The sequence below is a fragment of the Medicago truncatula genome, chromosome 3, assembly GCF_003473485.1.
Source record: "Medicago truncatula cultivar Jemalong A17 chromosome 3, MtrunA17r5.0-ANR, whole genome shotgun sequence".
Taxonomy (NCBI): Eukaryota; Viridiplantae; Streptophyta; class Magnoliopsida; order Fabales; family Fabaceae; genus Medicago; species Medicago truncatula.
Window position 1 is genome coordinate 28,673,364 of NC_053044.1, and position 12,699 is coordinate 28,686,062.

The 12,699-nt window shown below is 29.7% G+C and overlaps 1 protein-coding gene across 2 annotated transcripts; it reads left to right on the forward strand.

Annotated features, from left to right (window-relative positions):
- The first annotated feature begins 934 nt into the window (after positions 1-934).
- Positions 935-1,746, forward strand: LOC25490853 (albumin-1). 2 transcript variants are annotated; one of them, XM_013604759.3, is made up of 2 exons: positions 935-1,127; positions 1,200-1,746. In XM_013604759.3, exons 1-2 carry the CDS (start codon positions 1,013-1,015, stop codon positions 1,553-1,555), a joined length of 471 nt encoding a protein of 156 aa, XP_013460213.1. In that variant the 5' UTR covers positions 935-1,012; the 3' UTR covers positions 1,556-1,746. The 2 variants fall into 2 exon arrangements, with proteins under 2 accessions (XP_013460213.1, XP_013460212.1); XM_013604758.3 differs by having other exon boundaries at positions 936-1,060.
- The last annotated feature ends 10,953 nt before the right edge of the window (positions 1,747-12,699 follow it).

A 12,699-nucleotide genomic window follows, 5' to 3' on the forward strand; every position in this document is an offset into this window, starting at 1 on the left:
ATTTTATAAAATAAAAAGTTATTTGTCAATATTTATAATTTTAGAAAACATCGTTTCATAAGAAGAAATATTATTTCATTGTTTATAAGAGGAAACACAGTTGGTATTTACAATTTCCGGATCAGTGGATCATGCAAAAGCAATAACTTTGGAGTAAATTACACTTTTCTTCCCTTAAAGATGCTTGAATTATACTCCCCTCCCATCTTATGTTAAAATATACACTTTCCTCCCTTGTAAAGTAAAATTTATACACCCCTCCCCTATAAGATGCTTAAATTACAACACCATCCCTTAATAATTAAATATGGACTACACTTTAATCTATTTTAACATAAATAAATATTTTTATAATATAATAATTATGAATCACCATTTAAAAAACATAAATTTGTTACTTTATAATCTAAATGTCAGTGCCAATTAAATTTAAATATTTTGTTATTAATTTTATAATTTAGAGTATAAAATTCACTTTTATATAATCATGCTTAATCGACTTTAGTCATTTTTCGCATATTTTAATTTTATTTTGGGTTGTTTTATATTTTATAATAGAATTTAAAACTTTATGTTATTGAAATTGTGAATAAAAAATAGAGAAACATATGTACTCAAAAATTGATTATATTAAAATGAACTCGCAATGCTATTTTTGTTTGAAGCGTGTTAGATTATTTTTTTTGCTAGATTATTAGAAATAAAAAAAAATTATTGAGGGACTAAATCGTAGATTTTAACATAAGAGAGAGGGGAATGTAATTCAAGCTTCTCTCAAGGGAGGAGAGTGAAATATTTTCTAATATGTTTCGAAAAAATGGGGAGGGAAGTGTATATTTTAACATAAGAGGAGAGAGGGTAGTGTAATTCAAGCATCTTTGAGGCGAGGGGAGTGTAATTTACTCTTAATTTTGTCTATAAATTGGTGCATGCAAGAAATGAACCAATGCAATACAAAGCTGAGCTCATAATTAACAAACAATAGTATTCTCTTTTGATCAAACAATGGCTCATGTTAAGCTTGCTCCTTTTGCTGCTGTCTTCTTACTTGCCGCGTTCTGTATGTCCCATGCATTTCTATTTATATGATATTTTAGAACTCATGGAGAAATTAATCTATAATAATGGTACTATCTACTCTCCTAAATATTGATTTATTAAGTATATGTTCAAACTTCAATTAAATTTTCCATTTACAGTGATGTTCCCCATGAAGAAAGTAGAAGCTGCAGATTGTTTGATTAGTTGCAGCCCAGATTCTCCCCATTGTGATGTTGGTTGTGAGTGCCACATCACTAGTCTTTTTTCAGGTTCATGCTTTTCTAAATTTTTGGTAGATCCTAAGAAGATGGTTGAGAAATATTCTAAGGTATGTCAGTCTCATACTGATTGCACAAAGAAAGGTAGTGGGAGTTTTTGTGGACGTTATCCAAATTCTATTTTGGAATATGGCTGGTGTTTTGCCTCTGAGTCTGAAGCAGAAGACATATTCTTCAAGATTGCCTCTAAATCTAAATTCTCAAAAGACTTCTTGAAGAGGCCTATTACTGTTTAATATTGATATTTCCAAAAAAAAAAAATCTACCATGCTGGATATAATGCATCTACCTCTACCACTTTAAATAAATAGTCTTTGTTTCCGACTAAATAACTGAATTTTAGATATCCATCCAAATTTCAATTAATGATGTATGTGCATGGGTGTGGCCCTTTAATATATTGTGTTACTTTACAAGTTGTGAATCATTCGTTACTCGTGTTTTGGCTTTAATTCTTCGATTGTTTAAAATTAATTATGATATGTCGTAAGATATAGAAATAAATCATCTCTGTTTTTTTACAATTATTTTCTCTCTCTTATAAATATGATTTTTTGTTGGGAATTTCTACGGTACACTTACAAGATGAGGTGTACCGGTATTCTTGCATCTTAATTTTATAAATTAATGATCATTTTTTATGTAGTAAATAACTATTTGTCAATATTTATATTTTATAGGACAACATTTCATAAGAAAAAAGCATCATTTTACTGTTTATAAGAATCATATAATTTTTTTTTTTTACATATTATCGTAAAAAATAATAAATGTTCTCAATTATGAGTGATAAAAATTCAAAAATTCGTTGACACTTTTGATGAATAAAATTTAATTATTATAATTATAAATGATAAAAAAATAATATTTTTCTTCAAAAAACAACTCATTTAACTATTAATTTAAAGAATAGGTGTACCGATACACTCAAATATATTAGGTGTACCTTATAATTTGCCTAATCTTAATCTCAATCAATATATATATATATATATATATATATTTCCTATAATTCCACTTATAATCTTCAATCAATAATTAAAACAAACTTACTCGCTTGTGCGTTCTATATACACAAAGACTCAAGTCTTTTTTCCTCATAAACTTCTCTTATGTGACTCTCCTATTTACATTGATTTTTGGTGATGTAAACTTCATTATCCATCAATGGTTTAGGATCGAATAAATGTCTTTTTAAAACGTTTGTTTAAATCTTGCGGTTTATGATATCACTTCATGTGTTCTTTAAGAACAAAATTATTGTTCTTATTAATGTTAGAATTGCATCCAACATCTTTTAATAACAAGTTGTCTCATGACAACATGATAGAAAAATGCTCAAGTGAGAATATTCAAAAGGAAGGAAAGTAAAGAAAGATGAAAAGAAATGCAAATTGCAAAAGAAAAAGGAAAATAAACAAGAACAAAGTAATATTAAATTGCATGGAATGTAAATGGTGGTTGGAATATGTCAACCTATCCACTCCTGAACCCGTTTGTTCCCATGGTGTGGGCAGTGGCGTAGCCAGGACCTCAGGTCAGGAGGTGCAATTTTTTAAAAAATTTTTTATAATCATTATTGTTATTTTTTTTTGTACATATTATTATAATTATATATGTATGTATGAAGATAAAGATACAATTATGGTTTATTCATAAATACTAGAATAACTAAATTTTAATAAAAATATTATTTACCTCACATTTTTATCCTCTTTACATTTTTATCCTCAAATTAATATTTCTTTTTATAAGTTCTTCTTGTTGAGGATAATCTTATTTGAGTTTTGAGATATGTCAAGTACAAAACACAAGTATCTCTTTATGTCAGATTTAAACATTAGTCTGTCATATTGTAAGAGTTTAGTCTCTTAAATTTGATCCAAATTGGTGTCAGGTTACATTTTAAGTGTACCGGTACACTTGTTTTTTAAAATAACCAATTATTTTTATGAAATAAAGAGTTATTTTTCAAATTGGTATTTTATAAAATGTCATTTCATAAGAAAAAAATATCATCTCATTGTTTATAAGAATCATATCAAATTTTTTATATTTTATCGTAAAAAAACAATCAATAAATTTTATTTCGTCGATACTTTGGATAATAAATTTAGTTATTGTAATTTTTTTAAAATATAACGCATTTAACTATTAATTTAAAGACCAAATATATTGATATAAATTAAATTTTTGAGTGTTCCATAGTTTTTTTTTCAAGTATTAAGTGTAACATGTATATTGGCCTATTATTATTAGCCGCATATATCACTACATTTAGTAGGGTCCACCCAATGGCTATGTTTTTTGACCTATTATTATTAGCTGCATATACGTCACTATTATTAGTACCATTACCATTATGCAGTGACAAGATTTAAGCTGGTGCAAAGTTATAATTTGAGGAGGTTCAAAATGAATAAAGGGTTAATAGTGTTTTTCACCCCTGTAATATATGTCATTTTCGGTTTTCGCCCCTATAAAATTTTCGGTTTGATTTGCACCCTCGTAAAAATTTTATTTTCCGAAAAACACCGTTAATAGGCCATTCAAAAACCAAAATTTCTTGAAAAAAAATTCTGAAAATGGCCTTATTAGGGGTGTTTTCTGGAAAATAAAATTTTTACGAGGGTGCAAATCAAAACGAAAATTTTATAGGGGCGAAAACCAGAAATGACATATATTACAGGGATGAAAAACACTATTAACCCATGAATAAAATAAGAAATATTGGTCTAAATTTAAAACTTTGAGGGGAAGCAGCTGCACCAGCTGACCAATACGTGGCTCCGCCACTGGGTGTGGGTGTCATAGAGTTTTTAGAAATCAAGAAACCAACCATTTGTTCTTATTACAAACCGATAAATATAGACCTTGTAGAAAAAACTACCACTAAATCATACGGTCTAAATTAAAAGTAGAAACAACTTCCTATATATAACTTCCTAAGACACTAGGAAATAACTTCTATGCACATCAACCTTGTTTGCTGCGATGCTCCACTTTGCCTTATTTGCACTCCAATTATAATTTCAAATTATTTTTCCTTATCTTTGGTTGAAAACCATATGCATGAAACACAATAAAGCACTTGATCGAAATTGCGGTATATCGAAGTCTGTATGTTCTTGGTCGAAATTTCTTTACACTTTGCAGCATGTCGAAATAACCTATCAGACTTATCGAAACATAATCATGATTTCGACCAAATATTATATTTTTTGTATTAACACTTCCAAATCAGTCCCTTCATCGAAAAAATCTCCAATTTCATCTTCATCTCTCCAAAAATGTTATCTTCATCTCTCCAAAAATGTTATCTTCATCAAATCTCAACGCTACTCTAAAAAATCAACCACTTAATTGGTGACAAATCCATATTCAACACTTAAAATGCGGTGAACCAATCACCGTTGCTTCTATGTATCCAAGTATTTACCCTTCTTTTTCTTCTTAAAGTAAAATAGTAGAAAATATTTTTTGTGATATAGAACAATATGTCAATTGTATTATTCTGTCTGTGATCAGCTTCTTTTTCACATATATATGATAGAAGTGTGTTGTAATTAAAAAGGTAAATAAACATTTTATCTTTAGTACTGTTTGATTGAAGTTTCCTTCTTTTAGTGAGAAAGAATATCTCATTTCAAAAAAAATTTCCCGAAAACAACCAAAGTTTTCTTTGAGAGCCGCCGGTAAAGGTATATTGTTGAATCACATTTTATCATATGGATACACTATACCATATATGCCTTCATTTGTTTTTTTTTTTATCGGAGTTCGAACACTGAACATTACATATATTATGCATTGTCTATATCAATTGAGTTAAACTCAAGAGAACATATATGCTTTCATTTGTACGCTAGAAGGAGTACACTTGAAAATGGAGACTATATTATATACAAATTTATATTCTTTTCAAGTGTATCAATTAGTGTAGGGCACAGTCAAATTAAGTGCAAACAAAGTATTCATGATGAAAGTATTAAAGTTTCTTGCAATATATTAATCCCCTTTTGCAATTTTGTTTTCTTTTAACTTAGTTTTTCATTTATTTTTTTATTTGCTTCATGATCCACAAACTATGAAGTTTATCTAGATTTGGAAAATAGACATTTGTGTTATGAAGATTACTCATAATCACTTTTTCAATAAAACTAATTGATGTTATATATTTGGAAAATTCAAATTTATTTTTTGTTTTAAAAAAGTTTATTTGTTGTTATCTGCAAAAAAATAAAAATTAAAAAAGTTATTACCTATAATAAAGGTTCCGTGAAGATCACTCTTACTCATCATTTTCTCAATAAAACAAATTAATGTCATCTATTTCTTAAATTGAAGTTCCTTTATTTTTTTAAATAAAGTTTTTTTTTGTTATATGAAAATTTAAACAAAATTTGTTATCTATAATAATGATTCCATGAAGATTACTCATACCTACTGTTTTTCAATAAATTAATTAATGCTATCCATTTGGAAAACTCAAGTTTGTTTGTTTTTAAAACAAAGTAAGTTTTTTTTCTTCTTTCTAATCTACAAATTTAAACAAAATTTTATTACCTATAATAATCGTTTTATTAAGACTTGAAATTCTATCGTGGAACTAGAAAATCATTCATAAGAATAGGTGCAGTATACAAGGGAACATCGATGATTCGAAAAACCTGATCTCACCCCTCTCTTATTCTTAAAAGCCAATCTTTATTTTCTGTCGTTACTTTTATGCAATCAAACCAATCAACTACCTAGTGGCAAAACAAAATAACCTTTATACATCCTGAATAATAACGCCTTTGAATTATTGAGATTAAAAACAGTCCTTGTGGGAACGATATTATTTTACTACTTCAATAGTTTTTGGTACACTTGTCAACTGTCTATCAGTCATGATGTTGTTAGTTATCCGTCTTTTATGTAAAATGTGATTGTAAAACTTTATTGTTTCCTTGAGGTGTTAATTTTTTGTGATGATTATGATGATGATTCTTTTGGTGATTTTAACTTGATGAATTGATGATGACTTGTTGAATTGTGACCTGTTGATCGTATGGATGTAAATTCTTGATAATGCAAATGTTGGTGAAAAACATAATTGGTGATGATTATTATGTTAAATTGGTGAAGATATTATATGATGTGCAGATTGTATAATATAGTTTGGTGAGCCGTGTATTGTCGAGTCTTTATGTGAAGTCCATGCATTCATAATCATGTTGAGGTGTTCTTGAAGAATGTAATTGGTAATGTTTATTACATAGCTTCTGCAGAACGTAATTGGTGATGTTTATTACGTTGGTGGATTCAATACGGCAAAATTATCTCTATAATCCAATTGGTACCACATGCATTTAGAATAGTCTAGAACATTACATGCACTTGATAATTGGTTATTCGTGTCATACTTGACTATGTGAATTGGTGATTATGTGCATTGATGAAATTGGTGAATGTTGTGATTATTTGAATTGCGTGGAGATGTGTACATGATGATTCTTGTACACTTGGTGATTTTATTGATGATAGTTATTTTGGTAATAGTATTGGAGTGTGAATCACATGATGAATTGTATTGTTGAGTTGATTAGGCAAGAGTTGATGCGATCTAAATGATTGATGTGAATTAGATGAAATATATGCAATATGTGAAATATATGTTTTTATATAAAATGAGTGCATTTATGATTACATTTCCTAAATGATGAAGTTGATGTAGTTTGATGATTAAGCTAAACAAGGAATGAGGTGAGAAATTCTCGCATTGATTGATGTTGTTAACTGATGAGCTTTGATGATGATTTGATTAAGTGATGAATATGCTTGATATGCTATGATAGAAGTATATGTGATAATATGATTTGGATTGAATTGAAGATAATATTCATGTGATGTTAGTATTGTAGGGGTGATGAATATGTATATGTGATATGAATGAAATCCTTGAATGTTTATGTTTGATTATATTTTATTTTCTGGAATGTTACCCCTAGTGATCGTTTGGTTGACCGTCTACGTATTTGTTTGAATGAGTAGACGACTTGCATGATTAGTTGTTTTGCTTGCTTGTGAGTATGCTTGAGGCTAGCTTGAAGCAACCTCGTCTCTTTGCTTTAGAGTCTTAATTTAGGGCTCTGATTAGGATGTCAGTTTTTTATCGTTTATGTCTTATGAGATCTATCACTTAGTATGTTGAAATTTGAGATTTATATTTGGTGATGTATTGTGATACATGTGACATGGTCATTTTGGATATTTTATTTGTTGATAAGATGTTATGATATTATTCCGTTGCAAATTTTGAAAAATTATTTATTCATGTTTGAATTAATTGAAAATGTAACATTTAAATTCTTGATATGATATGCATAATTTATCACTTTAAGAATTTAGGGTGTTACAATAAATATCAAGTAATAACAAAATATAAACTGAAACTAAAGATTCAACGTGTGAATAAAATTGAATATAGTAATATTATTCACTTCATAAATTTGCATATCAAACCTCTTATGACTTTCTTTCAAAAAAAAAAACCTCTTATGACTTGAGATATATACGAAGAATCATTTCTTATGTAAGGTTGGTCAACTTCATAACCGCAAGAGTCGTCCCATGTAATTCTCGTAATTTCTCAATATATTATAATGGAGAAATCTTAAGTACAATTCCTTAGGTGCTTTTCGTATAGTTCTTAACTAAATTCACCATGATTTCTTCATATCCATAATTTTCTCAAAGTTTGTTATATCCAAAAAATATGTATTTTTAGTTAAGAACCATACAAAAAGCACCTAAGGAATTGTACCTAAGTTTTCTCCTATGAAAAATCACGCACATAAATGGTTGAGTCGAGGTTTGAACCTTAATTTCGATATCTAACTTAATAATTGTTTTTTTTATTAATTGAGTTATTACTTACAGAGTACATTTTAATCTAGGTTTTATGGTAGTTTTCGGTGATCAAATATCCTCATCCAATCAAAAATATGTGTAAGTGAAAAATTTTGAAATCAAATTTATGCTTCGATACATCAAATATTCATATTCATGCAACTACCAACCAAGTTTTTTTTTTAAGAACCAACCAAGTTATCCTTTTAAAATTGTTGGTTTTTGTTGTTTCACGATGCATCTAATTAAAATCAATGGCTTGTATTTTCATTTTTAAATCAAAATTAAAATATAGGTATCCCGTGAGCTTAACTCAGTTGTTAGGGATATTACATATTATATGTAGGGATCGAGGTTCGAACCCTGGTACCCCACTTCTCTACGATTGTTATTTTGTCAGACTACTTTACAAAATATATATATTGTGTGACAATATGATGACTTTTTTATTCTGTATAACTTTTTACATGGTAAATTTTATCTTTTTTGGTCAAAAATAACATAAATGTAATAATAACTATATAATTTTGTATGTAACGTAAAATTTTATAACTTCTGAAAAAAAAAATGTGAGCATTTAAGTCTTAAAAAAAATACAATATAAATAATAATCCTAAGAGGTTAAGTGAATAAGTATTTTTGGATGGAAAATAAATTAGAAAATAAAATGGAATCATTGAGGGGCACAATTCCACTAATGCCAACATGGCTATGACTGTGGTATCCGATTTATACCAATTTGAAGAGGTTGGTTTTGTCCACGTTCTCTTTACGTTGGAATTCCTTTTGTGAATTTGTGGAAATCAAATTTAGAATATGATAAATGTGATAAAAATATCACTTTCACCTTTATTTGGGAGGCGGGGAAAAGTAAGGCCGCCACTTATCTTATTTACTAAGGCTTATTCTTCAAAGCTATCATTTATCCTAATTTTTCCCTTATTTTTCCCTCTACTTCGCAAGCATTAATCTATACCGTTAGATCATTGTAATTAGGAGCGGTTAGTACATCAGCCGTTTATCAAATCTCACTTCTTAAAAATTGAAACACGTGCATAGGGAAACAAACTACTAATATTATTATCACACCTCTCCATATACTATTTGATTCATCAAATTTCAGGTGTGGACCTCTTATTTATTCGTTTCATATTTTGTTTGTGTGAATGTTTTTTGGTTTCCACAATATTGTGTGTGACATTTTTTGCATAGTTCTTTTCATCAGAACTATTTTTTTTTTATGTTTATCTTGTGGATATGTTTTTGTTACTTTTGATGTTTTTGTGTGGTAAACATCAAATTTGTACTCATTTAGTAAGGATTTTTTTTCCTTCATACTTTATGTTTCAATATCAATGTTATCACAATTTTTGCATGCCTCTTTCAAATATTTGAGTACTATCTCAATTTATCTATCAGATTTGATTGCATAACAATGTCTCAATTTATCTCGTGGTTATGGTGTTGTTTGACCTTCAGTGAAGGCGGCCATTAGAGGGATTCTGAAACCAGATAAACGGAAATGTGATGCTTATAGTAGTGTCCAATTCAGTATCAATTACAAGTCATTCACTTTGATGAAAGCTACTTTGCATTATAACCGTTTGATAAAAGGATCACTAGAACTAAGTTGAGGTCTTCTCTATGCAATTTTAAATCAAGACATGAAATAGGTAATGGCTCTCATTATGCTTTAGATTTAAAACTTACGGTTTTTTCTTCTCGAATTTTTAAATTTGACAATGAGGATGTACCATTAGCGGGTTCCTTGGAAAAATAAAGGTCTTATTTGAAGTTTTTTGTCGTTTTATTTATGGATTGGTTGGGTAAGTTCACAAATTTTCCAGTTTCTTTTTGTGGCTGCATTGATAGATTGAGTTGGCATGTGCATAGGGTGGTTGATCATAGGGTGGTCGGGTAAGTTCAATGTTGTATAGTGGCGCTATAAATTAGTGGAATTTTGAACAAATCACTATTGATCTGTGATATGATATTTAGTACAAAATGTTGTCAAATACTATCATCTATAACTCTGTTGCTTAGCGGAATTTGAACAAACTTTTATATATTTTGCAATCTGTTATTCATCTATTGCTCTGTTGCATAGCGGAATGTCGAAGATTCCATATCCGACAATGCCCCTTCTTCTTCTCAGTTGTTGGCTGAGGTAGTATCGCCTCTCCATCTTCACAATAACCACCCATAAATTTCACGACATTCGCTTATTGTTGTGTTTCCGAGTTTTGATTTTCAGAATGGTTTGATTTGGTTTCCGACATTCGCTTACTAAAGCTTATCCCCCAAAGCTATCCTTTAGCCTAATTTTTCCCCCTCATTTTCCACCCATAAATACACTGATTTTCTTAGTTGCACATCAATACTTATTCACCTTGTTCGACCCAATAATGAACTATGTTTGGAGGAGAGAGATCTCTCCACTTCACTATCAATGATTTCTTTACAAAGAGATACAAAAGGAGTATAAGAAATCAGCTTCAACAAGCTCTCAAAGAACAAACCTAATTTCTATCTTTAATATCACTCTTCCTGTGATTAAGAGACTCAATAATATCACTCTTCCAAGGTGTTTACAGTTGTTCCCCAATCCAAGAATCTCACCTGAAGACACTCAACTCTAGCCTCTAAGTTCCCTAAAAGTCCCATCTTTTAGTTTCATGAGATTCGCCAAGCTCTCTCAACAAATGGGTCAAAAACTACTTATATAGTATTCATATTGATGACAGTCAGTCATTGCACATTTTTAGAGCCTTTTTAGTTAAGTTTTTAGTTTATTTTAATTAACTTAGTATTTAATTTAGAGTCATTATAAATAAATTGACATTTTTTAGTTTATTGAGTCAAGTAGTATGTTATGTTGTTATTATTATATTTAGTGGTAATAGAATCTAAGGAAAGAAAATCTTGGCTGATTAAATTATGTCAATGGTCACATGAGCAAGCGTTTATTGTTGGTGGTGAGAATAAAACAAAAGGATGGTATGAGCTAGAACTAAAAGAGATGGGCCACCAAGTTGTTACGGCAAATGGAAAAGGAATAGTTTTTGGAGCAAGAAAAGAGTAAAATAGGTTACAGAGGCTATATAAGAAGCAGCCGCACAAGACCAAAAGGGGGATTCACGTTTTGGGAAAATAAAACAGGCACAAAGCATCACGCACAACGGGAGCAGCTACCAATCGGAAAGAAATTCAGGAGCAACGTCCGCAACTACGAAACTCTCGGTTTTGTTTTCTTTTTATGTTGTTTAATTCTATGAACATGAGTAGCTAAGCTCTTAGATTAATCGAGCCATGAGATGAATCTATTGTGATCTATGAACCATGTAATTTGTTTGAACTCTATTTAATTCAACGGAATCCTAGTCTTTATTCAAAATTATTTGTGTTCATTGATGACTATTAACCCTAACTAGTAATTCTTTTTAATTCAACATAGAGGATTCAAAGACTTGATTATCTGTTTTATTATAAATTCCAAACCAATTTAATTGCATCTCATTTACATTTTATGCACCAAATTCAGGTGCCTAGGGCAACCCATAAATTTACTACATCTTTTATTTTAATGAACTTGCTAAGTAGAAATTAACAACGATCCTCGTGGATACGAACTTTATTACTATTTTGATAGCTTTTGGTACACTTGTCAATTATCTATCACATATCCTAAGAAAGTTGCACCACGATCTATCCGGATCGCGCCACATTTTACTTTTCTTGTGCACAATACAAATCTTTCGTAAGTCAAATCGCACCATGATTTTATGTGAACCAAAACACTCATTTTCATAAATGAAATCGCGCCATGATTTTTGACAAACTTCAACATCAGTTCCGAACCAATTTTTTTTATCAATTATCTTTTTTAATATGTGTAATTTGATCACATTTTGCTCATACTCTATCCTAGTGGGAGTACTTGTGAGGAATGTAGTGCTAGTTTAAAAATAATGTTCCCTTGTTGCAACATATGGAAAGTAATTTTATCTGACAAAGAACACTATGTGAGCTAGCTTGCTCGACCTTGCAGTTGAGAGAGAGAGGGGAGGGAGACAAAAGGAAAGAAGAAAAAACAATGTAATCCTATTGGATGAGGTGATGTGTCGTACATGTGGATATACAATTGAAAATATGTGTGGCATTTAATGTGCCAAATCGTCACTTAAACGGAGATGGTTGGTAACACAGACTATTATACCACACATCATTACACTTTTAAGAACCGAAATGAATATTAACTATCAATTTGGTCCTTAAACTATCACATTCTCTCCAATTTATTATAGAAATGTACCAATTAGTCCTTAAACTATTATTAATCCATCAATTTAGTCACCATTCTCTCTTGTTTTTTAAAGAGTTTGATCTGATGGACTAAATTGATGGGCTAATAATAGTTGTATCATGTGTATCATGATACAATGGTGAAGAAGAGTAATTAGAGACACTCACCAACCAAGTTGTATCA